Raw genomic sequence first — 23,690 nt, forward strand, 5'->3', positions numbered from 1 at the left:
TTTTTATAACCAATCCAATTCAAACCGCACAATGTGCTATAATATTATTATTTTATTATTATATTTATAATTATATTTATAACATGTTCAATTTTTTATATATTTTTATATTATTCATATATTATTATTTAATAAATATTTTATGTTCAAAATGTTATTTATTTATTTTAACTAATATATAATTTTATTTTTATTGTTATGTTATTGTTTGGCTTTTTAAAATATTGTTGAGACTTGTTATGTCATTGTTGATTATTTAAAATTTGATGTTGAAACTTGTTATATGTATTTAATTTTTTTAATTTATAAAATCGCAAATCCAATTCAATCCAAATCGCTTGAAATTAGATCGGATCGGATTTTTTTAAAAAAGCATCCAATCCAAACCGCACCACAAGTAAAATTACCAATCCAAACCGCACCACAAGTAAAATTAATGTTCGGATCGGACGAATTTTTGACTCAAAACCGATCCAAACTGCACCGCGAACACCCCTAATTCGTATTACCATTTGGTAATATCTCGGGTACATTTAACTAAGTTGATAGCCAAGACTAGTTAAATAATTTGACAAGTTTGAGTAAAATTTTTACCTTACTATTTTTACATGGAGGAATAATTGAGAGTTTTAATTTATTTTTTAAATTACTTTTAAATATTTAAATGATAAAAAATTATTATAATATTAAAAAAATTAATTTTGATGTATTCATATGTTTAAAAATGAGTTATTTTCAACATTACATGATTAGTTGTTTGAATAAAATTGAATAATAAAAAATGATTCAATCTAAATAAAATAGTTTGAATTAAATTGAATCAACAAATTCAAATTCAAATTGATATAATATAATATAATATTTTAATCAGTTGAGTAAAATTGAATTGAATTAAATAAAAATCAATTTAATATTATTTAAACTGTAATAATATATTAATTTTATCTTTTAAATTGATTTAAATGGTTTTGCAAGTATGATTTTATTTAGTTAATATATAGAAAAATAACCAAAATGCACTCAAATTTTGTTATTAACAAAAATGTCTTCAAATAATTTAAAAATGCGACAAAAATGCTCAATATTAAATATGTATTCTCAAAAGATACTTTAGAGATTGAATTTTGATATGATTTTTTGTAAGCATAATTAGAAAATTGAGACATTTTTATCTTTAAAATTTGGTGATTTTTCGCTAAGTATATATATTTTTTGTGATTTTTTGTCAACAACCAATAATACTTTTAAAAATCACAAAAAATTATATAATTAGCAAAAAATTATCAAATTTTAAAAATAAAAATATTTTAATTTTTTGACCATGATTACAAAAAATTACATCAAAATTCAAACTCCAAAGCATTTTTTGAGAAATACATATTTAATATTAAATATTTTTGTTGTAATTTAAATTATTTGAGAGCATTTTTATTGATAACAAAATTTGGTTATATTTTTATAAAAAAAAATTATTCGAGTATATTTTTGATAGTTTACCATGATATAAATGAAATACATGTTAATTTTACCATTGCATAAGTAAATATTTTAAAAAACATATATGTCAATTTATGTAGAAAATATCCGGAAAAAGAGACATATATGTTGTAGAATAAATAAAGACGATATATAAACTAAAGAAGTATAAATAGAAGACTCTAGTATAATAATCTCACTATAATAGAAGTAACTTATATATTTATTACTATTATATATATTAGGAACATATAAAAGAAAGAGGAGAAAGGTTTTTGTATAAAAAGAGAGAAGTTTATTATTCATGTGTGTATCTTCCTTCAGACCAAATCCCTATTTATATACGTATAAGGGATTATCTTTTCAAACTCAATTAATTATACAATCTCTCTTGATATTCTCAATAACATAGAGAAATTGTCATCCACCTCATATCCACTTCACACTTATCACAACACTCCCCTTAGATGACCATTTAGGATTATGTCTCGTTAAAACCTTACTAAAAAAAAATCTAATGGGAAAAAACTTTAGTGAAAGAAAAAGAGTACATTATCCTTTGTGATAGGAATTGTCTCGTTAAAAACCTTGTCAAGAAAAACCCAATGAAAAAAAATCTGACCAAGGAAAAAAGAGTGCAGTCTCCTCCTCTTGTCGACATATTTTAATGTCTCAAAATCGGCACACCCCAATCTCATGTACCAATCTTTTAAAGGAGGATTTTAGGAGTGACTTTGTAAATAAATCTACCAGATTATCACTTGAACGGATCTGTTGAACATCAATTGTCCATTGATTTTGAAGATCATGAGTGAAGAAGAATTTGGGAGAAATATGCTTTGTTCTATCGCCTTTGATATATCCGCCCTTAAGTTGAGTAATGCATGTTGTATTATCTTCAAATAGGACAGTTGGAGCTATCCTTCGATCAATCAATCCACATGATGACATAATATATTGGATCAAACTCCTCAGCCAAAAACACTCGCGACTAGTTTCATGTATCGCTAGTATTTCAACATGATTAGAAGAGGTTGCTGCTATCGTCTGTTTCGTGGACCTCCATGATATAGCTGTGCCACCATATGTGAACAGATATCCTGTTTGAGATCTCCCTTTATGTGGGTCAGACAAGTATCCAGCATTTGTATAGCCAACTAATTGTGACTTGGATTCATATGGATAATACAATCCCATGTCAACCGTTTCTCGAAGATATCGAAAGATTTGTTTAATTCCATTCCAATGTCTTCTGGTTGGAGATGAACTATACCTTGCTAGTAAATTCACAGCAAATGATATATCGGGACGTGTATTATTAGCAAGATACATTAGTGCTCCAATGGCACTAAGATATGGTACTTCAAGACCAATGATATCTTCATTTTCTTCCTTAGGATAGAATTGATCCTTATTCACATCCAAAGATCTTACGATCATTAGAGTACTTAATGGATGTGACCTATCCATATAAAATCTCTTCAAGATCTTTTGTGTGTATGTTGTTTGATGAGTGAAGATCCCATTTGTTGTGTGCTCGATCTGCAGGTCGAGACAGAATTTAGTTTTTCCAAGATCTTTCATCTCAAACTCTTCTTTTAAAGCTTTTATAGTTGTTGGAAGCTCTTCAGGAGTTCCAGTGATATTTAAATCATTAACGTACACAGCAATTATAATAAACTCAGATGCAGATTTCTTTATGAAAATACATGGGCAGATATCATCATTCTTAAATCCGTTTTTGGTCAGATACTCAGTAAGACGATTATACCACATTCGTCCAGATTGCTTTATACCATATAAAGATCTTTGCAATTTAACTTAGTATAATCCCTGCGAATATTCATTGGATGGATTAGATATCTTCAGTCTTTCAGGGACTATCATATAGATATCACGATCTAATGATCCGTATAAGTAGGCTGTTACCACATCCATTAAATGTATATGTAGTTTATGATATGCGGATAAACTGACCAAATAACGCAATGTTATCGCATTCACTACAGGGGAATATGTTTCTTCATAATCTATACCGGACCTTTGTAAAAAACTTTGTGCCATAGGTCGAGTTTTGTAGCGTACAACTTCATTTTTCTCATTTCGTTTTCTGACAAATACCCATCGGTATCCAACAGGTTTTACATCTTCTAGTGTACGGACTACAGGTCCAAAGACTTCACATTTCGCAAGTGAGTCTAACTCAGCCTTCATGGATTCTTCCCATTTTGGCCAATCATTCCTTTGTCGACATTCTTCGACTGATCTTGGCTCAAGATCCTTACTTTCATGCATGATGTTTAATGCCACATTATATACAAATATTTCATTGACAATTGTCTAATTTCGGTCCCATTTCTCTCCTATAAAGACATAATTTATCGAGATCTCATCATTTTCACAATTTTCAGGTACCTAAACGTCTTCTGGTGTTAAAACTATATCCGAATTTTGGACAACTGCATGTGTCTCTACTATGTCTTTTTCAACAGGAATCGTATTTACCTCTTTTTTTTTCGAGGAGTTTTGTCTTTGGAACCGACAAGCCTACCACGCTTCTGGCGTGTATTTGCTTCGGTGGCAATTTGTCCAACTGGGACATCAATTTAAATTGGAGAATTTTCCACGTGTATATAAGATTTGGTAATCCTCTTTGTATCGAAAAATGCATCAGGCAATTCATTTGCTATTCTTTGCAAATGTATAATCTTTTGAACTTCTAGTTCACATTGCCTTGATTGAGGATCTAAATGCATCAAAGATGATGCTTTCCAATTAAGTTCCTTTTCAGGAAGCTTATTCTCTCCCCCTAATGTTGGAAATTTTGATTCATCAAAATGACAATCTGCAAACCAGGATTTAAATACATCTCTAGTTTATATCTCAAGATACCTCACTATAGAGGGAGAATCATATCATACATATATCTCCAATTTTCTTTGGGGTCCTATTTTGGTGCGACAAAGTGGTGCAATGGGAACATATATTGCACACCCGAATATTCTTAAATGGGAAACATTTGGCTACTGGCCAAAAGCTAATTGCATAGGAGAGAACTGATGATAACTCGTTGGCCTCAAACGAACAAGTGCTGCGACATGTAAAATAGCATGCTCCCAAGCCGAAGTTGGAAGATTTGTTCTCATAAGTAAGGGTCTAGTAATTAATTGGAAGTGTTTAATACGTGATTATGCTAATCCATTTTGTGTGTGAACATAAGCTACTGGATGTTCAACACTTATTCCATTAGCCATACAATAAGCATCAAATGCTTGAGAAGTAAATTCACCAGCATTATCAAGACGAATTGCTTTGATTGGATTTTCTGGAAACTGTACTTTTAATCGAATAATTTGAGCCAGAAATCTCGCAAATGTCAAGTTGCGAGAAGACAATAAGCACACATGTGACCATCTCGAAGATGCGTCTATTAGGAGCATAAAATATCTAAAAGATCCACATGGTAAATGAATAGGTTCACATATATCGTCTTTAATCCTTTCTAGGAATTCAGGGGCTCAAATCCAATCTTTACTGGTGATGGCTTTAAAATTAACTTTCCCTGAGAACATGCAGCACAACAAAATTTACTAGTTTTAAAAATCTTCTGGTTCTTTAGTGAATGTACATGGGAGTTTTCAATAATTCTCCGTATCATGGTTGTTCCTGGATGACCCAATCAGTCGTGCCAAATTATAAATTCATTTGGACTAGTAAACTTTTGGTTTAGGGATAAGTACGATTTTGGTCCCTAACGTAGAGACCGAAAATTTATTTCGTCTCTAGCCTTTTTTTCGCTACAAAATGGTCCCTAAGGTTTCAATTTGTTTTAAAATCATCCTTTGGACGAAAATACCCCTCCCCCTTCTTCCCTAAAATCAACCAAACGCAGAAGCAGAACAACAATGGAATCAACCAATGAAACAACAACAACAATAACCAGAAGCAAAAAACAACAATGAAATCAAATGAACAACAACAACAAAAGTAGCTACAAGCATAAGAACAACAACAACAAAAAAAAACAAGAACCCATAACTCAACCCAGAACCCATAACACATCATCATCATCAAAACTCAACCCAGAACTCAGAAAAACACCCAGAACTTAGAACTCGGAAAAAACAATGGATAATGGAATCAGAAGAACAACAAAAAAAGAACAGAAACTAGAAAAAATTGATAATAAAAAACAGAAGCAGCAGAACCAGAAAACCGGCGAGGAGCAGCGACGACCGGCGACCGAGCGAGGAGGAGGAGCGGGAATGGCGAAGAGCAGCGGCGGCGGTGGCGAGATCCTTCCCCTTCCCTTCCCTCTCTTCTTCCCGAACCCCCCACCCCCTTCTCCCTTTCGCGTTTTCCCTTCCCCTTTCCCCCCTTTACGCGTTTTCTGTCTTCTTTTTTTTTTAATTTTTTTAATTTTTTTAATTTTTTCATAAGGGTAATTTGGTAATAAAAATAAAAAATTTAGTAAAAATGACGATTTTAAAACAAACTAAAACCTTAGGGATCATTTTGTAGCAAAAAAAATGGTGGGGACGAAATAAATTTTCGGTCTCTACGTTAGGGACCAAAATCATACTTATCCCTTTGGTTTACAATGACATGTGATTCAATTGCACTAATCTTTGTATAATATAACCCAGATAAAAGTGACGGTAACTTTTCTAATATAACATTTTTATTTAAATCATAAGTTGTGATACATAAATACTCATGATTTCCCTCATTCATTGTTTCAATATGATATCTATTTCGGCGAATATCTTTGAAACTCAACAAGTTTCTCAGAGACTTGGTAGATAATAGTGCATTATTTATTATGAATTTTGTTACTCTGAAAAATAAAATTATAGCTCTTCCGGAGTCTTCTATCACATTGCCAGAGTCAATAAAAGTATTAACATATTCTTCTTTTGGCACAAGATAGGTAAAATATATATTACTTTTGACAATAGTGTGCGAACTTGCACTATCCGCAAGGCATACATCTTCATTATATATCTCTGCCATTCTCTTCAAAGACAAATAATAATAATAATAAAATGAGAAAAAGTACATGCACAGTAAAATTATTCACATGAATACTTAACAAACACACATATTAAACTATTCCATCATTGATCAAATAGTCAATATTTCCTCCAGGATCCTCAAAAAAATTAGATACATCATAATGAGTGGTGAAATTTTCATCATTTGAAACAAAATTTGTTTCCTTTCCTTTGTCATCCTTTTTCAAGGATACTTGATAAAGATCAACTAGGTGTCTTGGGGTACGACAGGTACGTGACCAATGGCCCTTTCCACTACAGTGGAAGCATTTTTCCTTAATTGATTTATTTTCTCCATTGTTTCTTTCTTTATCCCACTTCTGGTAAGATCCTTTCTTGTGAATATAATTCTTCTTCCTTCCATAATTTTTCTTATTACCAAAATCTTGCCATTTACCTCTTATGGGGTAATGATTTATCGCATTTACTTCAAGAAATGGGAAGGCGCCAGTGGGTGCGCTTCCTTAGAAATAAGTCATTGTTGCGTTTAACAACAAGAAGGCAAGAAATTAATTTAGAATATTTTTTAAATCTTTTTTCTCGATACTGCTGCTGCTGCAGGAACATGTTCGAAGAATGGAAGATTGAGAAAGTTTTCTCTAACATATCATTATCAGATATCTTTTTCCCACATAATTTCATTCGTGAGGTAATTCAAAACATTACTGAATTATATTCATTTGTGGATTTAAAATCCTGTAGACGCAAGTGCGTCCATTCATATCGGGCTTGAGGAAGTATCACCGTCTTTTGATGATTGTACCTTTCTTCAAGGTCTTTCCACAGATCTGCAGGATCTTTTAATATGAGATATTCATTTTTCAATCCTTCGCCAAGACGACGGCGAAAGAAAATCATGGCTTTAACTTTATCCTTCTGTGATGTATTATTTTCAACCTTAATGGTATCTCTAAGATCCATTGAATCAAGATAGATTTTAGCATCAAGTTTCCATGATAAATAATTGTTTCCAGATATATCAAGAACATTAAATTCAAGATGAGAGAGCTTCGACATAATAAAAATTTGTTACCTGGAGTCTTCTAAAATTTGGTTAGAGTGTCGTGCTCATAACGTGTTGTAAAATAAATAAAGACAATATATAAACTAAAGAAGTATAAATAGAATACTCTAGTATAATAATCTCACTATAATAGAAATAACTTATATAGAGATAAGTCTCAAAGTGGTCCCTGAAGTTGCACTCGAGTCTCATAGTAATTCCTGAACTTAAAAGTTACCCATATTCGTCCCTGAAGTTGCACTCCAGGGCTCAGATTCGTCCTTCCGGTACATTCGGTCCACCTGGCACCACCGGAAAGCTGATTTGGACTCCTCCGTGACACGCTGGCCAAGTAACGGCTAGCTGACGTGGATTAGTAAACTTTTATGGTGCAATTTGGTCCCTAAATCAAAATTAAAAATTTTAATCTCCAAATTTAATCATCATTCTCTTCTATACAGTAATCCCTCTTTTCTCTACAGGCATAGATCTTCATATCCCAAATTCACAAGATTTTTCTTTTTATTTGTTTTTAGTTGAAGTATCTTATAACAATAACAACAACTAGAGTCTTCTTAACAACCATTATTTGAACAAATTTAACCGCTTTTATCCCTTTTTCTCTGTAAGAAAGATGGTGAGATTATAATATAAAAAAAAGTTATGTGATATATATAATTAAAGAAATAATGCAAAGTTTAGTTTCTAAAATTGTGAACGTTTATAAAAATTTGTTGACTTTTAAAAATGATTAAATTGATTCCTAAATTCATAAATTGTGAATCTCAACTCATCTCTAATACTAATATAAAATGTTAAAATGTCAACATGACATTTGCAAACAAAAAGATGATATGATTAATATTTTAATATTATCAAATTAGTGTCTTAAATTAGTTAATTATATTTATTTTGCTTAATTAGTTTTTTATTAATTAGAGACTAAAATAATAAATATTAAATTAGGTAAATTTTTGCTATTTTTTTGTTTCTCTAATATTAGCCTTAATTAATTTAAAATACCTATTTAATTATAATAAAATCTTAGACACGTTATTTAATGGAGATGTCATACAATTTGAAATGTCATAATATAATACTTTATATTAATACTATGTGAATGACAGTTAAATTAGGATGATGCATGGTTATTTTGGAACAGGATTCGAAAGGAAATGTAACGTAGTATATAATAATAACAATGTAACTTTTTAATTCCGTAAATACAAGGGATATATTTTTGTAAAATCACATAAAAATATAAAATTGAATTTTGTAAAACATTTTAATTAAACTAGAGTTAAATGAGTGCATAAAATATTAAATACAAAGACATAGTATGTGACTTTTAATTAACAAAATATATGCGTGCTTTCAATGAAGTTGTAATTTGTAGTCTCTTTTACATCCATATGGAGAAGAGAAGAGAAGAAAAGAAAAGGGAGGGGTTACTACTACAGAGAAGAGAATAATAATTAAATTTGGGGACTAAAATTTTTAATTTTGATTTAGAGACCAAATTGTATCATAAAAATTTACTAATCCACGTCAGCTAACCGTTACCTGGCCAGCGTGTCACAAAAAAGTCAAGATCAACTTTTCGGTAGTGCCAGGTGGACGGAATGTGCCGGAAAGACAAATCTGAGTCCCGGAGTGCAACTTTAGGGACGAATATGAATAACTATTAAGTTCACGGACTACTATAAAATTCGAATACAACTTTAAAAACTACTTGAGACTTATCTCAATTTATATATTTACTATTATTATATATATTAGGAACATATAAAAGAAAAAAAGAAAAAAGTTTTTGTATAAAGAGAAAAAAGTTTATTATTCATGTGTGCTTTCTTCGTAACAAACCCCTATTTATATACATATAAGAAATGACCTTTTCAAACCCAATTAATTATACAATCTCTCTTAATATTCTCAGTAACATAAAGAAATAGTCATCCAACTCATATCCACTCCACACTTATCCCAACAATATATTTTTTCTTTCTGAAATTCAGTGATGAAAGTAGTTGAGAGTGCAGAACTTTGTCCTGGAAGCTGGTAAGTGCTAACATCTTACATTCCAATGGCAGAGAAGCTTACTATCCCTCTGATCTCATCCTCATACTCCTCTTCACCGTCACCCTCCCCCTCTCACTCCCCGATAACTCCTCTCTTCCAAGACCTCTTTTTTACGCCGAATTCCACTCCTCCGCACCTGCACCTGACTCATTCTCCACCTCCTGAACACCACACCGTTCCCCTCTCCAACCGCCGCAATCCTTCTTCAACTCATCGCCTTTCCCCTCTGGCTCATCGAATTCTCGAAACTTTGATTCACCCTTCTTTCGATTCCACTCGCTTACCCCAAATTCTGCACCCTTTACTCCAACAACCCAGTAGGGACTCCTTGGCTTCGGACATTTTGGGCATAATCAAGGGTTTAGGGTTTTACAGCGAATTTGGGCTTGCATTGAGTGTGTTTGACTGGGTTCATAGCAGGCACGATTGCGTTTCGCTTTTAAATGGTTCCTTTCTTGTTGCTGGGATTGTCAACATTCTCGGTAAAGCGGGTCGGGTCTCTTCTGCGGCTTCGTTGCTAAACAAGCTTGAAAACGATGGCGTTAAGGTCGATGCTCATACTTATACTTCTTTGATAATTGCTTATGCTAATAATAAGAGGTATAGGGAGGCCTTGAATCTTTTTAAGAAGATGGAACAAATGGGGTGTGAGCCTAATTTAATTACGTATAATGCCGTTTTGAATGTTTATGGGAAGATGGGCATGCCTTGGACTAAGATTATTGATCTTGTTGAGAGCATGAAAGCCCGTGGTCTTGTCCCGGATTTGTGCACTTATAATACCCTCATAAGTTGTTGTCGCCCGGGGTCTTTGTATGAGGAAGCTCTTGAGATTTTTAATGAGATTAAGTTAGCTGGATTTATGCCTGACATGGTTACTTACAATGCGTTGTTGGATGTTTATGGCAAGTCCAGGCGGCCCAAGGAAGCCATGGATGTTCTGAGACAGATGGAAAGTGATGGCTTTCCTCCTGACATAGTGACCTACACTTCGTTGATATCGGCATACGCCAGAGTTGGTTTGTTGGAGGAAGCACTGGAACTTAAAACCCAAATGGTGGAGAAAGGGATCAAACCTGATGTTTACACCTATACCACCCTTTTGTCAGCATTTGTGAAGGCTAAAAAAGATGAGCTAGCAATGGAAGTTTTTGAAGAAATGAGAGCTGCTGGTTGCAAGCCTAATATATGTACCTTCAATGCCCTGATTAAGATGTATGGTGACCGAGGAAAGTTTGCGGAAATGGAGAAAGTTTTTAAGGAGATCAGAGTATGCAATTATTCCCCTGACATAGTTACTTGGAACACGCTTTTGGCTATATTTGGACAAAATGGATTGGACTCTGAAGTATCAGGAGTATTTAAAGAAATGAAGAGAGCGGGGTTCGTGCCGGAGAGGGAAACCTTTAACACGCTAATAAGTGCATACAGCAGGTGTGGTTCCTTTGACCAAGCTATGGCTATTTATCAGAGAACGCTAGAAGCTGGAGTGACTCCTGATCTTTCTACCTATAATGCTGTTTTAGCAGCATTGGCCCGAGGAGGGCTTTGGGAGAAATCGGAGAAAGTTCTTGCCGAAATGAAGGATGGTCAATGTAAACCTAATGAGGTAACATACTCTTCTCTGCTTCATGCCTATGCCAATGCTAAGGAGATTGAAAGGATGAATGCTCTTGCAGAGAAGATATACTCTGGTGCAATTAAACCACATGCTGTTCTTTTGAAGACTCTTGTTCTAGTAAACAGCAAGATTGATCTCCTAGTAGAAACAGAACGTGCCTTTTTCGAGCTGAGAAGCAGAGCGATTTCACCTGACATGACTACTCTTAATGCGATGCTTTCAATATATGGGAGGAAGAAGATGGAAGACAAAACCAAAGAGATTTTGAACTTTATGTATGAGAGTGGATTTACTCTGAGTCTGTCTATGTATAATAGCTTGATGTACATGTATAGCCGCTCTGAAGACTTCCAAAAATCTGAGAAGATCTTGAGGGAAATTGTGGAGAAGGGTATCAAGCCTGATATAGTCTCATACAATACTGTCATTTATGCATACTGCAGAAATGGCAGGATGGTGGAGGCGAAAAGGATATTTAAAGAAATGAAAGACCCTGCGCCTGTTCCCGATGCTGTAACATACAACACATTTGTAGCAACTTACGCTGCCAATTCAATGTTTGCAGAGGCTATTGATGTGGTTCGGCAGATGATGAAGCAGGGATGTAAGCCAAACCAAAAGACTTACAACGCCATAGTTGATTGGTACTGTAAGCTTAATTTGCGAGATGAGGCAAACAGTTTTGCTCAAAACCTTGGCAACCTGGATCCGCATATAAGCGAGGAGGATAAATGCAGGTTACTAGAGCGCATTGCGAAGAAATAAATGCAGGTCGAGTTGGTCTATGATTCTCTAGAGAATGCTTCTTCAGTCAATTTTGAAGATCAATACTGTCTGGTGTCTAGAGTACAAACAAGAATGAATTCAAGAATAAAAACATCTGCAGCTGGGGGCTTTTAGTAGTATGATTTTGGTGATTTATTGTTTGCTAGCAATAAATGACATTTTTTGAATTCATGCAAGCATGGCTCATGAGTGCTGTTTGTCAAAAGATTGAACTAATAGCGTTGTCTTAGTGAGTGGTACTCAAGTTTTGAACAAAGTCTAAACATTTATGGAGAAAATCAGTTGCAATTAAGCGCTTGACGTGAATTCTCAACTAATGGCAGAAAAGAGGAAACTTGTGTTTCACTCACCTTGACCCCCAACTACATTCGCATATGAATTTGATTATGACTGGTTAGTGAACATTAACAAAGCAACTTTGGCTGTTGATTGGGTAAACAGAAAGTGGTTGAGGAAGTCACACACACATGGACTTTAATTGGGGGCAGATTAAGACTCTTGCAATGCTTTGATTCTCACAACCGCTCGCAGATTACTTAATACTATCTCTCGAGTATACACACTGACATATTTATGCTGTAGGCTGTAGCACATGGATCCTGCTTTCAGCAATTCTAGTCTTTGTATGATAAGTTTTAAGAGTTTTATATTTAGCTGCTGTTCTCTACATGAGCATACTTGATTGGATGTTGATAAGTGTATAAAAATTAAATTATAAAATGAATATAAATTATACAGGAAAAAACATTTGTTCTCCTTTCCTTATCCCCCCCCCCCCCCTTTCTCTCTTTCTCTTTTCCCCCTCTTTCTTTAGAACTATGTCCATCCCAATATATTCATATCGGTAATGCTATTTTAACTTTGAGTCTACACTTGATGATTCATGTTTAGGGATGTTGACAAAATTATCAGCGTTAGAGATGGTTGCGATTTCATTTCATGTGTGAAAGTGTTCATATCACGAATGTGGTTATCTAGTTGCCCATCCTGCCGTTTTTGTTAAGCTGGTAACACGTCAACAACGCTTAACTTGTATCCAGATATATATAAATATTATTACAGGAAGGTAAAAATCATCATCACTAACCAATCAATACAAATTTTATTTCTTTCTATCCAAATCTGGAGAAAAAACAAAATTGATATCAAACCTAAAAAAGACAAAAAAAAAAAAAGAAAAGAAAAGAAAAGAAAGGAAAAAGACTTAAACTATACATATGCTTATCCGCATCTGCACGAATCTGTCAGCAGTTCCAGTTACTACTATATCTGATAATACTATGCATCTTAGGTAAGAATTCATTTCATTTACCAATCTTCGCCAATTAATAACTTTTATCCCAAATGATGTCAGTGTATGATTCTTTGAAGGAATTGCACATCTTAGGCCATCGCACCAAGCATACTCTTCTCTGCTTCATCCGCATTTAGGGAAAAAATATCAATAGGGGCAGTTGTGCAGCCAACAGCACTTTGCTTAAACCTTCCATTAGAGGAGGAGCTGTCATGGTGATCAAGATAGATTACAATGACAGTTATATCATCATGGAAGTGTCGTCTGATTCCTTTGTCAATTTTCTTTATGTCATCATATCTCATCTCTCTCTTCTTTGCGGCTTCCTGAAGTGCAGCTCTCACTAGTCTCTTGGCAATTCCCTGAAAGTATAAGTAGAACCACATATCAAAATTCAAAATCCGTGAAAGAATCTACAGAGTCTGTTGTTATATGCAGCTCACAAGTTACAGAAGACACTCACAGCTCTTGGATATTTGAAAACAATCTCAACTGCTGTTTCATCACTTAATTGTTCCCATAGGCCGTCTGATGCAAATATCAAAAATAGATCTTCTGTTTCAAGCTCCCTAATTATGACCGATGGTTCAGCCGTCATTACAGGACGCTTCAAGGGAATAGGAGTTGCAAATTGCTGAAAAACTGGGTCTCTGAAGAAATCAGGTCTCTTTAAATAGACATCACCAATTGATCTTGACACCTGCAGAACAAAAACTCTCTAGATCAACAAACAGCTATTCTGAACCCATTTATCTAAATGTAGTAAACTAGGAATACCCTCTCAGCGCTCGTCTCTTAATCAATAGATGAACTAGTCTCACTCAGACTTTGACATGCTGCAATCAGACACATTTCGTCACAGTGATATTGATATATGTAATATAAACAGCATGTCTATTGACAATTCCATAGCGTAAATTTGAAAATCATGCACAAAGTTGATAAATAAATAAAGTTTGTATTGTTGTGAGTTGTGACTGTACCTGTATAATGCCCTTAATCCTCCAAACTCCACGAGTATAGACCACAATATGCGAATCATCAGGGTGGAGGGCTTCAACTTCTCGCCTCACCTCTTCATCAGCTACATTATGATCCGTGGACAACCGCAGTGCCACCACAGGAGAATTCTTGCTCTCTGTGTCCCTCCGGCCAAGAACAGCTCTCGAGTCTCCAAGGTTAGCGACATACAACACATTATTAGAAATTGCGCCAAGAAGGCAGCATGATCCCACTGAAGCAATCTGGGGACTAACTGGTAAAGACAGCTTCACCAAATGCAAGAACTCCTCCTCCGTCGCACTGAACGCCTTCTTTATGACATCCACTGACAATCCCCCTTGTTCAGAGACGAATTCTGCAAAGAAGAAATGATCAAAATCAAATAAATGAAGCTGCTGTTGCATACAAAACGAAGTACCGCCAGAAGCATGTTTCAACTTTATTGAGCAACACAACACTTAACTTTTATCGCTAACACCACAAACGAATTAATCAACACAATAATATTGATAATTATTAAGTAATTGATATTCAACGAAATGAATAAAGTTTGGTCTCTGGATCTTAGAAGCTAAAATTCAACAAGTTTCATCAATTACTCTAACAAGTTCTATTCTATTCGATTGAAACGGGGAATTGATTGAATAATTACTGTGCAAATAGGGTAAGAGACGCTTGTTGACGAATCTGGAAGCCTCGGGGCCGCCGTGGCCGTCGTAGACGCCTATGTAGGTGGCGGAGGGGGAGGTAAAGACTTGGCTCTGATCTTCGAGGCTGTTATTGGCCTGAGCGACGGCGATGGAGAAGTCACCGGAGAAGTGAGGCTTGAGGTCAGTGTGCCAGAGAAGGCTATCAGAGCCGCCGACGCGTCGCCGGAAGCAACAATCGAAAGGGCTATAGCATAATCGTAGCATGATCGGAGTATGCAGTGAAATAATAATGAAGTGAAATTAGGGATAATTTGAGTGTTTATACTTTACAGTGTTATATGTGAAGAATCAATCTAAGAAAGTAGAGAGAGAGAGAGAGAGAGAGAGAGAGAGTAGAAAGTGGGTGAATGCCGCGTTTGGAGGAAAGAATGAATGAAAAAAAGGAAAGAAAGAAAGAAGAGTGGACAGAGAAAGGAAAAAGGAAAAATGAAGTGTTGTGAGTTTTATAGTTGACGCGTATATTCCAATTCACTACGCGCTCCGCCTCCTTTTTCTTCCTTTCCTTTCAAATTAGCCTTCCTATTTTTCTTAAACTCTCGTTACTTTTATTCAAAATTCTAATGAAATATTAAGCAATATTAGTAGTAAATTTACATGCCGTCTCAGATTATCTAATGATATTAAATAGAAAATTGTTGTTTTCCAAGTTGAGCCATGGAACAAAATATTAGTGTAAGTGTGTAACCAACATTTGAATGTTGCTATGGCCAAGCATCCACTGGTAGTTAATTATTTTTAAAGTTTGTTTTCTCTTGGTCCTTAACACGGAATCAAAACTTGAATCCATTGCATAGAAACTTAGAAAGCCAACTTATGCGTTGAATACAATTATTTGACCCCAATCCACGAGACTTGTGTTTATATTTTGTATTTCTAGTATTAACGTTCAGGTTATTTCAAGTAGCTAAACTCTTTATCTTTAAATAAATATGTTGAGTTCCGAATAATCCGAGAAAAAAGAAAGGAAGGAAAAAAATATCTAACTAACAATCTATCACTAGCTACGGGAATTGTATATTGTAAATTTGTGATGTGCTTCCTACCAACCAAGTACCAAGGTAGGGTCTTTAAGGTTGTCGTAGAAGAGGGGATTATGAGAACCCCGACAAAGAAGGACCTATAGTAACAAGCGAGTGAAATTTCAGACTTCATCTCATAATATATATGCTATATGTGAAACGAAATGTTCGTGTTTATTCTAAATTTCTGGTTTCTGCATAGACATAATATCATACATGCAAGTGTCAGTCAAGGAATTAAAAAATTGATAATAGAGCACATATATAAATTGGTCTAATCTTAGTCTTAACATGTGAATCCCAATCGAAGGCACTGTTCTTTTTCCATTGGGTCAATTGATGAGGAGCTTGTAAAATAGTTGGTATAATATTGCTACTCTCTTGTTTTGTTATTTTGTTCATTAAGAAGAAAATCCAGAAAACGAAAAAGGAAAGATAGCAGTTAGCAAGTGGCAAACTGGAAAACCATGATAATCAATATCTATGTGACAAATTAGATATACTGCAAAACTAGTAACTAATATTAGTTACAGCCATCTTAATTGATTCATTATACACTGCAAGATTTCTGTTGCTGAAACAACGACACAAGAATCTTCTTTTCCCAACAAAAACTGCATTATGGAAAACTGCAAAGTTAGTTAATTAGAAAACAAGATAAAACACTACAAAAGGCATGCAACTGTATTGCAGCATTCTCATCACTATAACTAGTGAGTACTCAGCCTCTGTTGGTTATTTTGTTTATTTATTTACAAGTATATGTCGTCGACAGTAGGGACAGTCTCCGCAACAGCGAACCCAAGGATCCAAACAAGCAGAGTGAAATCTATGGTGACATGGCAAACATATGAGCTGATCCCCATCCACAAAAGATTCCAAGCATATGCTACAATCCTCACCTGTATCCCTGCTGCTAAAAACTTCAACATGTAAAGACTCTAGGGCTTCCTGAGAGAGTCCAGGTGGTTTCTCTTGCAATAGATGGGACCTTCCCATTTGAGAAGTCAAGTCAGAAACAACAACATCATCACTTTCTTGATCCCTGCCTATTGAATGCCTAAGGGAGAGAAATTTCTAGAACAACTTAGCATCATATAAATTCATTGATTTTATAAAGCTAAAAGGGGCAAAAAGGGAAATTAAATTAAACCTGTTAGGCGAGAGAGGGTCTCCTCTGAGTCTCTCAACGAGCCTGGCGCGTGCAAGTAAGACACCGACAGGAAGTCTATCGGAGGGATTCAATCTTGGAGGAGCAAACGCGTCTCTCACGCTTTCCGCATTCAACAGCGACCGGCGATACCTCCTCTCGAATCTATCAGCTACTGCTGCACGCTCCTAACAGATCAAGCAACGCATACAAAACATTAGATACAGATAGAGATAAGAGATGGAGGAGGAAGCTAAGAGGAAGAGTAGTACGGAGGAAGAGGGAGAGTGAGGGAGGCGGCGAGAAAGGCGGCGAGGATGGTGGAGGTCGGGAACATGGTCGGAGTCAAGCCCTAGAGGGAGGGAGGTATTGTTATTGTATCGTCCCAAACGATGCCTCCTGCTGTGGAATAGCTCCGAAGCGCTCGTCATACACTGCCGACACACGATCGATAATCTTCCTTCCTACAATGGAACGTAGAAAGAGGAAAGAGAGGGGAAAGAAAAGGAAAAAAAGAGGGGAAATAGGGTCAAAGCCAACTAACTAGCCAAGCAAGTTCCACGAACAAACCACCGGTAATTAATTCTCTTTCTTTCCCTAATCCACTTTTTTACCTTTTTATTTCCTTTGTTTTCGGTGTTGTGTTACTGTATTAGTATAATAGCGTGAGTGTGTGACTAATTTCCTGACAGAAAATCCAAAAAATAATCCTTTTATTTATTTATTACTTTATGGTGCAGTGGAAAGTGAAACAAGTGGTGCAGTTGGAAATGGTAAGAATGGGATAATGTTGTTTCGAATGGTGGTGGGTGGGTATGGGTATGGACCTGGCTAATCACTAAGGTTGACAAATGACAACATCATACATCCAAACCGTTCCTTTCACTCCCCATTGTTAACGTGGCAGTGTGTTACTATCCTCCTCTCATCTCATGCAATCTAAATCAACTCACTAGTTACTAATAGGGCTGGCATAGGATAGGATTTGTACCCTATTCTATTCACGGATTGAGAATTTTTTAACCCTAATTTTATCTTTACTTTAAAATATTAAATCCTATCTTATTCTATTCTATCTGCAAAAATATTAAATTTTTTTAAAGTAAACATAAAATTCAATCATTTCGAATTTTATACATATTAATAACATAAAAAATAAAAAATTAATATTTTAAATTACTAAATTAACTAACTGGTTTTAGTGGTTGTTCACTTATTGTAAGTCATATATAAGAGAGGTTGTGGGTTTAACTCTCACTTTCTTTATTATATACTTAATTTTTATAGCAGATCGGATAACATACCCTACTCGAACGGATTGGATCGGGTTAGATACCTGCGAAGTAGAGTATAAATTGCTATCCCTAATTATTAATCACTATGACTGTTAATTAATAATTTTGAAATATTTTAGAATAATTCAAAAAGTCTCAAGTATCTAAGATAGTATTTGAATGTGTTTAAGATCATGGCACTCTCAAAACACAAATTAAACTATAAATAATTATACTTTACCAACTCATACCGTGTCATATGTTTGTTTTATAGGCTGTATTTGGAATAAATATTAAGACCAAAAAATAAGAGATTAGAAGACAGGAATTAAATTAAATTTTTATATTGTGATTTGTATAATATGTATTGAGTTGTGTTTTAATATTGTATTTAATTGGAGATAAATATAAAAATTGTGAGATAAATTTAAAATTTAAAAAAATTAAATGAGAATAATTATGTAAATAAATATTATAAAAATTTCAATTTTTATTTTAGATATTTTAATTTGATATTCTTATTTAATAGAAGTACTGAAATAACTAAAATTTTATATTTTAAGATTAAAATTTTAATTTTAATCCCTTTATCATCAAACACAATATTCAATCTTAAATCTATTAGAACTTGTATGAAAACTATTAAATATAAGAAAATAATTCTATTTTCTTTAAAAGAAGAATTCATTTCTATTTGAAACATAATTCTATAATTTGGAAAGACTATAATATATTAATAAAATAGAATTTAAATTTAAAAAGTGTACGAGTGGATTTGAGAATCAGACCTCTTTTGATCTAATTTACAATGAAGCAAAAATGAGAATTTGAATTCTCAGAAAAATTCAAATAATTTATCTTTAGTTATTTCAAAGCAAGAAAAAAATTAGTTTAATTACTTAGTCCTTATAGTTTTGCGAAATTTTTAATTAGGTTTCTGTATTTTTTTTTTAATTGAATCCTTGCACTAATTTTTTTTAATTGGTCCCTACACTTTTTTTTCCTTTTATTTGGGTCCCTGCACCAAAATTTTTTTTAGTTAGGTCCCTATAAAATTAAACCAATTATTGTCAAGAGGGATCTAATTAGAAAAAAAATTTTGGTGTAGAAATCCAACTAAAAAAGAAAAAAATTATAAGAACCTAATTTAAAATTTTGCAAAACTATAGAGACCAATAGAATAATTAAACCAAACAAATTATACTCTTGAGTGAATTTTAATTCTTAACATTTCAAACAAGCTCTTAGTCTCAATCCCAATCCTAAAAAACAAATGCAGCCATAGAGAATCCGAATCCATATGGTTAGGGACAGACATACGGGAGTGTCGAGTGGAGACTTTCCCCCTCCCAAGCTTTAAAAAAATAGTAATAATGTATTAAATATAATTTAATTTTTTAAGAAATATATTTAGTATTTAATTTGGTATAAATAAATATTCAGTATAACTTAAATATTAAATATCTTTAATATCTAAAAAATAAATAACAATATTAAAAAAATTAAAAAATATATTATTACTAATATCTTTTAGTTAAATAAAATTTTTTTAATTTCATAAAGTGGATGTTTTTTATCTTGTGACAGTTTTTTTTATTCATTTAGTATTAACTCTCTTTATTTCAAATGTTACCATGAAAATATCTTTTTCAACTATGAATATTATGAAGAATAACTTAAAAATAAAATAGAAGATGAATTTTTTGCTAATTGTCTTTTAATTACATTAAAAAAAATTACTGACATATTTGACACAGATTCTATTATTGATGAATTTTATAATACAAAGAATCAATCACTTTCTTAGTAAAAAATATACACATATTTTTATACTTTAAAATATATTTTTTATCGATATATTTTTATAATATATCTTACATTATATATTTTTTTATATATTTTTTTAATATTATATATAGCCTCTCTTGATAATATTATATTTTTGAATCCGTCCTATATATGTAATATCATTATATCACTATAGACTTTTATTCTTTCGTTTTAATTTCTTATTATTCTCCTTTCTCAGGTTTTTCCATATTTTCTTTTGGAAGGAGGGATTGTAAATAATAAAATTAAGCTGGAGAAACTTAATATAGGATCAACAAATGCGTTAATTTATTATAACCCTTTGAATGTTTTTACTTCTTTTTACCGAAAATAATAATTGAGGAAGAGAATGGGAGTAAAAGTCGAAGTTTAAGCATTTGGCATGAATGCTGTGATGATTTATTAATTTACTCGGGGGAAGAATAGAGAACATAAGATAAGAAAACACCACATCCAACTCAAAACCTTAAAGTGTTAAGTTTATGGGTCTCTCATCTTATAAACTCCTCACTCTTCCTTGCTTTCTTTGATGTGGGACTAACTTCAACACTCCTCGCACTTGCAACACTAATATATTTTTTGCTCTTTTGTCTGTTAGACTTAATATTCTATTCAAAGATTTGATACATGTATGAGCCATTATAATGGTGCAGCAGAAAGTAAATGTTAGACCACAAACTTCCCTTTCATATTATTCTCTCAAGACTTTTAGGTTAGAGAACTTAAAAGTGTTATTTTATGATTTTATCAACTCTCGATGAGATTAGATGCTTTATTAAGACCACCAGCAGTGTATTCAGCAACTGTTTCAATCAATAGCCACATTAAGATATTTAGCATAGTGACAGAAGAGACACACAGTGATTATGCATGGTGTAAGAAACCACAGTTACTTGTTAAGGATTAAAATTGAAGCATTCATAAGGATGCTTGATCTCCATATTTATTTAGTTACAATAGCCACTCAACATTTGCATGTTGGTGCTACTTTAAGTTTGGGAACTAATAACCTTATTGACTAAGTATATTATATATCTATATTAGGTAGTTATTTAGTTCCCCATTAACAGGAATTTAATCCAATTAATTAAGCTTTAGTGTTTGTCTACACCATCAACATTTCTGAGCCAGTAAGTCTGAGTGAAAGAGGCTGCATCCTCAGGAACATCATCCATCACCCATTCATGCCCTTTTGGGAAGTAAATCCCTGTACGTGGGTGTGGAACCCAGCATGTTGAATCCTCTATCTTCCCATAACTCTTTGGAATTCCTCCACAGCTTTCTGCTGCATGTTGGGAACTCCCTGAGAACTTTATCACCCTACTTTCTGTTCTCCTTGCTCCCCTGTTTGTCCTTCACATTTCAATTCTTATCATTTAAATGGACTCAAACTTACACGCAGTTATCTTCATGTGAAGTTGATAGTTGAGAGCCGTTAGATGAAAATCCAGTCAAATCAGCTTAATCATCTAACGACTCTCAATTTTCAATTTCACATGAAGTTAACTGCAAGATTCTCTATTATAAAAGAATCATCAAACAGGATTAAGGGATCATGGTAAGGAAAGATGATTCAAAATAAACTACTATAAGAAGAAATGAATCATGACCCTCTTGGTGTTACTATGAGGCCAATGCACTATTATTTCTAGTGGCAAACACTCCTGAATATGCAATACAACTTGATCATTAAGAAAATTCCTGATGATAACTTACCGGAGAAGCAACATATCTGTGACGCCGCGCCTGGCCATGAGAGCTGCAAGAAGCTAAGCAGAATCAATCAGGTGGTACAATAATATGTAGTGAATCAAAATCAATGCAGTACCACGGATAGTATGCGTTATTGTCTCAAAACAAGGAATGTTTTTGCTTTCAAAAACCCCATCACCTCACAAGGGTATTTATAGCAGTGTAATGCTGCATGATTTGCAAATAAAGAGAAAGGATCCAATGAAAGAATAAGTTCTTTTTCCACATGTATTGAAGCATAAAAGCAGATAGAGAGACTTTATTTTGAGTTACTGGAAATGGGTTAATGATGTGAGAGCTTTGTGTTTGTCTGGGAAAACCAATCTGTGGTTTTAAATCCTTGCTTTTGAGGCACCGTTAAAAGTGCTTTCAGAAATGGATAAAGCGATTCTATCTTATTAAGAATTATTGTGGAGGTTTCTCTTATAAGATCTTTAAGGACAAGAAAGAATATTGCTATTGTACGACCCTTTATTATGATATTGGAATAACTCTATTAACACACTATTTCTTGTTTAAAACAAGTACAAACTTCATTCATATCATTAATTAATCACATTTTCTGCTAATACAAACCCCCTATTTGGAAGGACACTATCACATTTGATTGTTCCTTTTATAATCTGCACGTGGAAGTGTCTGTTGTTCCTAGCTACATCGTGTATAATCCGTGTTATAGAATAAATACCATCAACATGGTTCAGTACTCATGATCTTAGTCCTTAATTAATTGTTCTCTTTTTCTCTTTTCTGATGAAACAATTTAACATGGCATATTATCCGCTGTTAGCTTAAAAAAGTGTGTGGCCAGCTAATGGAAAAAGAAGCTAGTGCATATTAGTAAGAAATTAAGAATGTAAGTTTCATTTTAATTAGTTAAAATTTGCCATTTTCAACTCATATAAAGATTCCCCTTTTTATTTGAGACAATAGTACTATATTACTGTCCACGCATAATTTTAATATCAGATTAATTAGTTTTTGAGAAAAAAAATATTTAAGTCTTTTATGATAATATGAAACAAAAAGAAATTATTCATGTATTTCGTTATCTATAGTGATGCATTTTATTGCTGTCATATGAGTATAAAAATGACATCATTTTAAATAATAAAGCATTTGTTATATTATATCGTGAGTTTTCATATAATATTTATCAACTGCTCTTTATTTACTATGAATTCTAATAAAATAGATTAAATTTCGTTTCAAAAATTATTATTTGTGTGACGATCTTTTATAAACAAACACATTATTATAATTTTTTTTTTTTGGTGACTAACACATTATTATAATTAGCGATACATATAAATACCATCATTAAATTTTATATCATAAATTGACAAAAAAAAAAAAAAACATAAGGTATCCATTATTTAATATTGCAGAAGACTAAATTACTATTTTTTTTAGGAACTAATTAATTGAAGATCGAAATTCTGAGGATCTAGTTAGGTGAAAACTTATATGCAGTCGACTTCACGTGAAGTTTATAGTTGAGAGCTGTTAGATGATTTGACCAATTTGACTAAATTTTCATCTAACAGCTCTAAACTATCAATTTTACGTGAAGTCGACTACACCTGAATTTCCACCGTCTAATTATTATTTTACTGTTAAATAAACAAGATTGCACTTGT

The 23,690-nt window shown here is 33.3% G+C and overlaps 4 protein-coding genes across 5 annotated transcripts; 1 reads left to right on the top strand and 3 right to left on the bottom strand.

Moving 5' to 3' along the window:
* The first annotated feature begins 9,485 nt into the window (after nt 1–9,485).
* LOC107618989 (uncharacterized) lies at nt 9,486–12,325 on the top strand. Its single transcript, XM_016321189.3, has one exon. It carries the CDS (start codon nt 9,617–9,619, stop codon nt 11,996–11,998), a length of 2,382 nt encoding a protein of 793 aa, XP_016176675.1. The 5' UTR covers nt 9,486–9,616; the 3' UTR covers nt 11,999–12,325.
* A 770-nt stretch (nt 12,326–13,095) lies between these two features.
* LOC107618866 (putative protein phosphatase 2C 63) lies at nt 13,096–15,571 on the bottom strand. Its single transcript, XM_016321038.3, has 4 exons — nt 14,968–15,571; nt 14,297–14,670; nt 13,777–14,013; nt 13,096–13,675 (listed from the first exon to the last, which is right to left on the bottom strand). Exons 1-4 carry the CDS (start codon nt 15,227–15,229, stop codon nt 13,403–13,405), a joined length of 1,146 nt encoding a protein of 381 aa, XP_016176524.1. The 5' UTR covers nt 15,230–15,571; the 3' UTR covers nt 13,096–13,402.
* Nucleotides 15,572–16,544: 973 nt separating this feature from the next.
* On the bottom strand, nt 16,545–17,995 carry LOC107619305 (RING/U-box superfamily protein). The gene is made up of 3 exons (XM_016321560.3): nt 17,467–17,995; nt 17,198–17,382; nt 16,545–17,104 (listed from the first exon to the last, which is right to left on the bottom strand). The coding sequence occupies exons 1-3, from the start codon at nt 17,623–17,625 to the stop codon at nt 16,789–16,791; spliced, it is 660 nt and encodes a 219-aa protein (XP_016177046.1). The 5' UTR covers nt 17,626–17,995; the 3' UTR covers nt 16,545–16,788.
* Nucleotides 17,996–21,162: 3,167 nt separating this feature from the next.
* LOC107616805 (uncharacterized) lies at nt 21,163–22,182 on the bottom strand. Of its 2 annotated transcripts, none has more exons than XM_016318727.3 (2): nt 22,015–22,182; nt 21,163–21,642 (listed from the first exon to the last, which is right to left on the bottom strand). In XM_016318727.3, the coding sequence occupies exons 1-2, from the start codon at nt 22,050–22,052 to the stop codon at nt 21,393–21,395; spliced, it is 288 nt and encodes a 95-aa protein (XP_016174213.1). In that variant the 5' UTR covers nt 22,053–22,182; the 3' UTR covers nt 21,163–21,392. The 2 variants fall into 2 exon arrangements, with proteins under 2 accessions (XP_016174213.1, XP_016174212.1); XM_016318726.3 differs by having other exon boundaries at nt 21,163–21,651; nt 22,015–22,181.
* Between the last annotated feature and the right edge of the window lie 1,508 nt (nt 22,183–23,690).

Source organism: Arachis ipaensis, chromosome B9 (assembly GCF_059453495.1).
Source record: "Arachis ipaensis isolate K30076 ecotype BB chromosome B9, ASM5945349v1, whole genome shotgun sequence".
NCBI lineage: Eukaryota > Viridiplantae > Streptophyta > Magnoliopsida > Fabales > Fabaceae > Arachis > Arachis ipaensis.

Bases quoted from the DNA above. Each gene is read 5' to 3' on its own strand.
- LOC107618989 (XM_016321189.3), top strand. From the start codon at position 9,617: ATGGCAGAGAAGCTTACTATCCCTCTGATCTCATCCTCATACTCCTCT.
- LOC107618866 (XM_016321038.3), bottom strand. From the start codon at position 15,229: ATGCTACGATTATGCTATAGCCCTTTCGATTGTTGCTTCCGGCGACGC. The intron at 14,014-14,296 runs GTACAGTCACAA...TTTGTTCTGCAG, and splicing joins GGATTAAGGGCATTATACAG to GTGTCAAGATCAATTGGTGA. The intron at 13,676-13,776 runs GTGAGTGTCTTC...TTATACTTTCAG, and splicing joins TTTTCAAATATCCAAGAGCT to GGAATTGCCAAGAGACTAGT.
- LOC107619305 (XM_016321560.3), bottom strand. From the start codon at position 17,625: ATGACGAGCGCTTCGGAGCTATTCCACAGCAGGAGGCATCGTTTGGGA. The intron at 17,383-17,466 runs GTACTACTCTTC...TTGATCTGTTAG, and splicing joins CTCACTCTCCCTCTTCCTCC to GAGCGTGCAGCAGTAGCTGA. The intron at 17,105-17,197 runs GTTTAATTTAAT...TCTCTCCCTTAG, and splicing joins GACCCTCTCTCGCCTAACAG to GCATTCAATAGGCAGGGATC.
- LOC107616805 (XM_016318726.3), bottom strand. From the start codon at position 22,052: ATGGCCAGGCGCGGCGTCACAGATATGTTGCTTCTCCG. The intron at 21,652-22,014 runs GTAAGTTATCAT...TGAAATGTGAAG, and splicing joins ACAGATATGTTGCTTCTCCG to GACAAACAGGGGAGCAAGGA.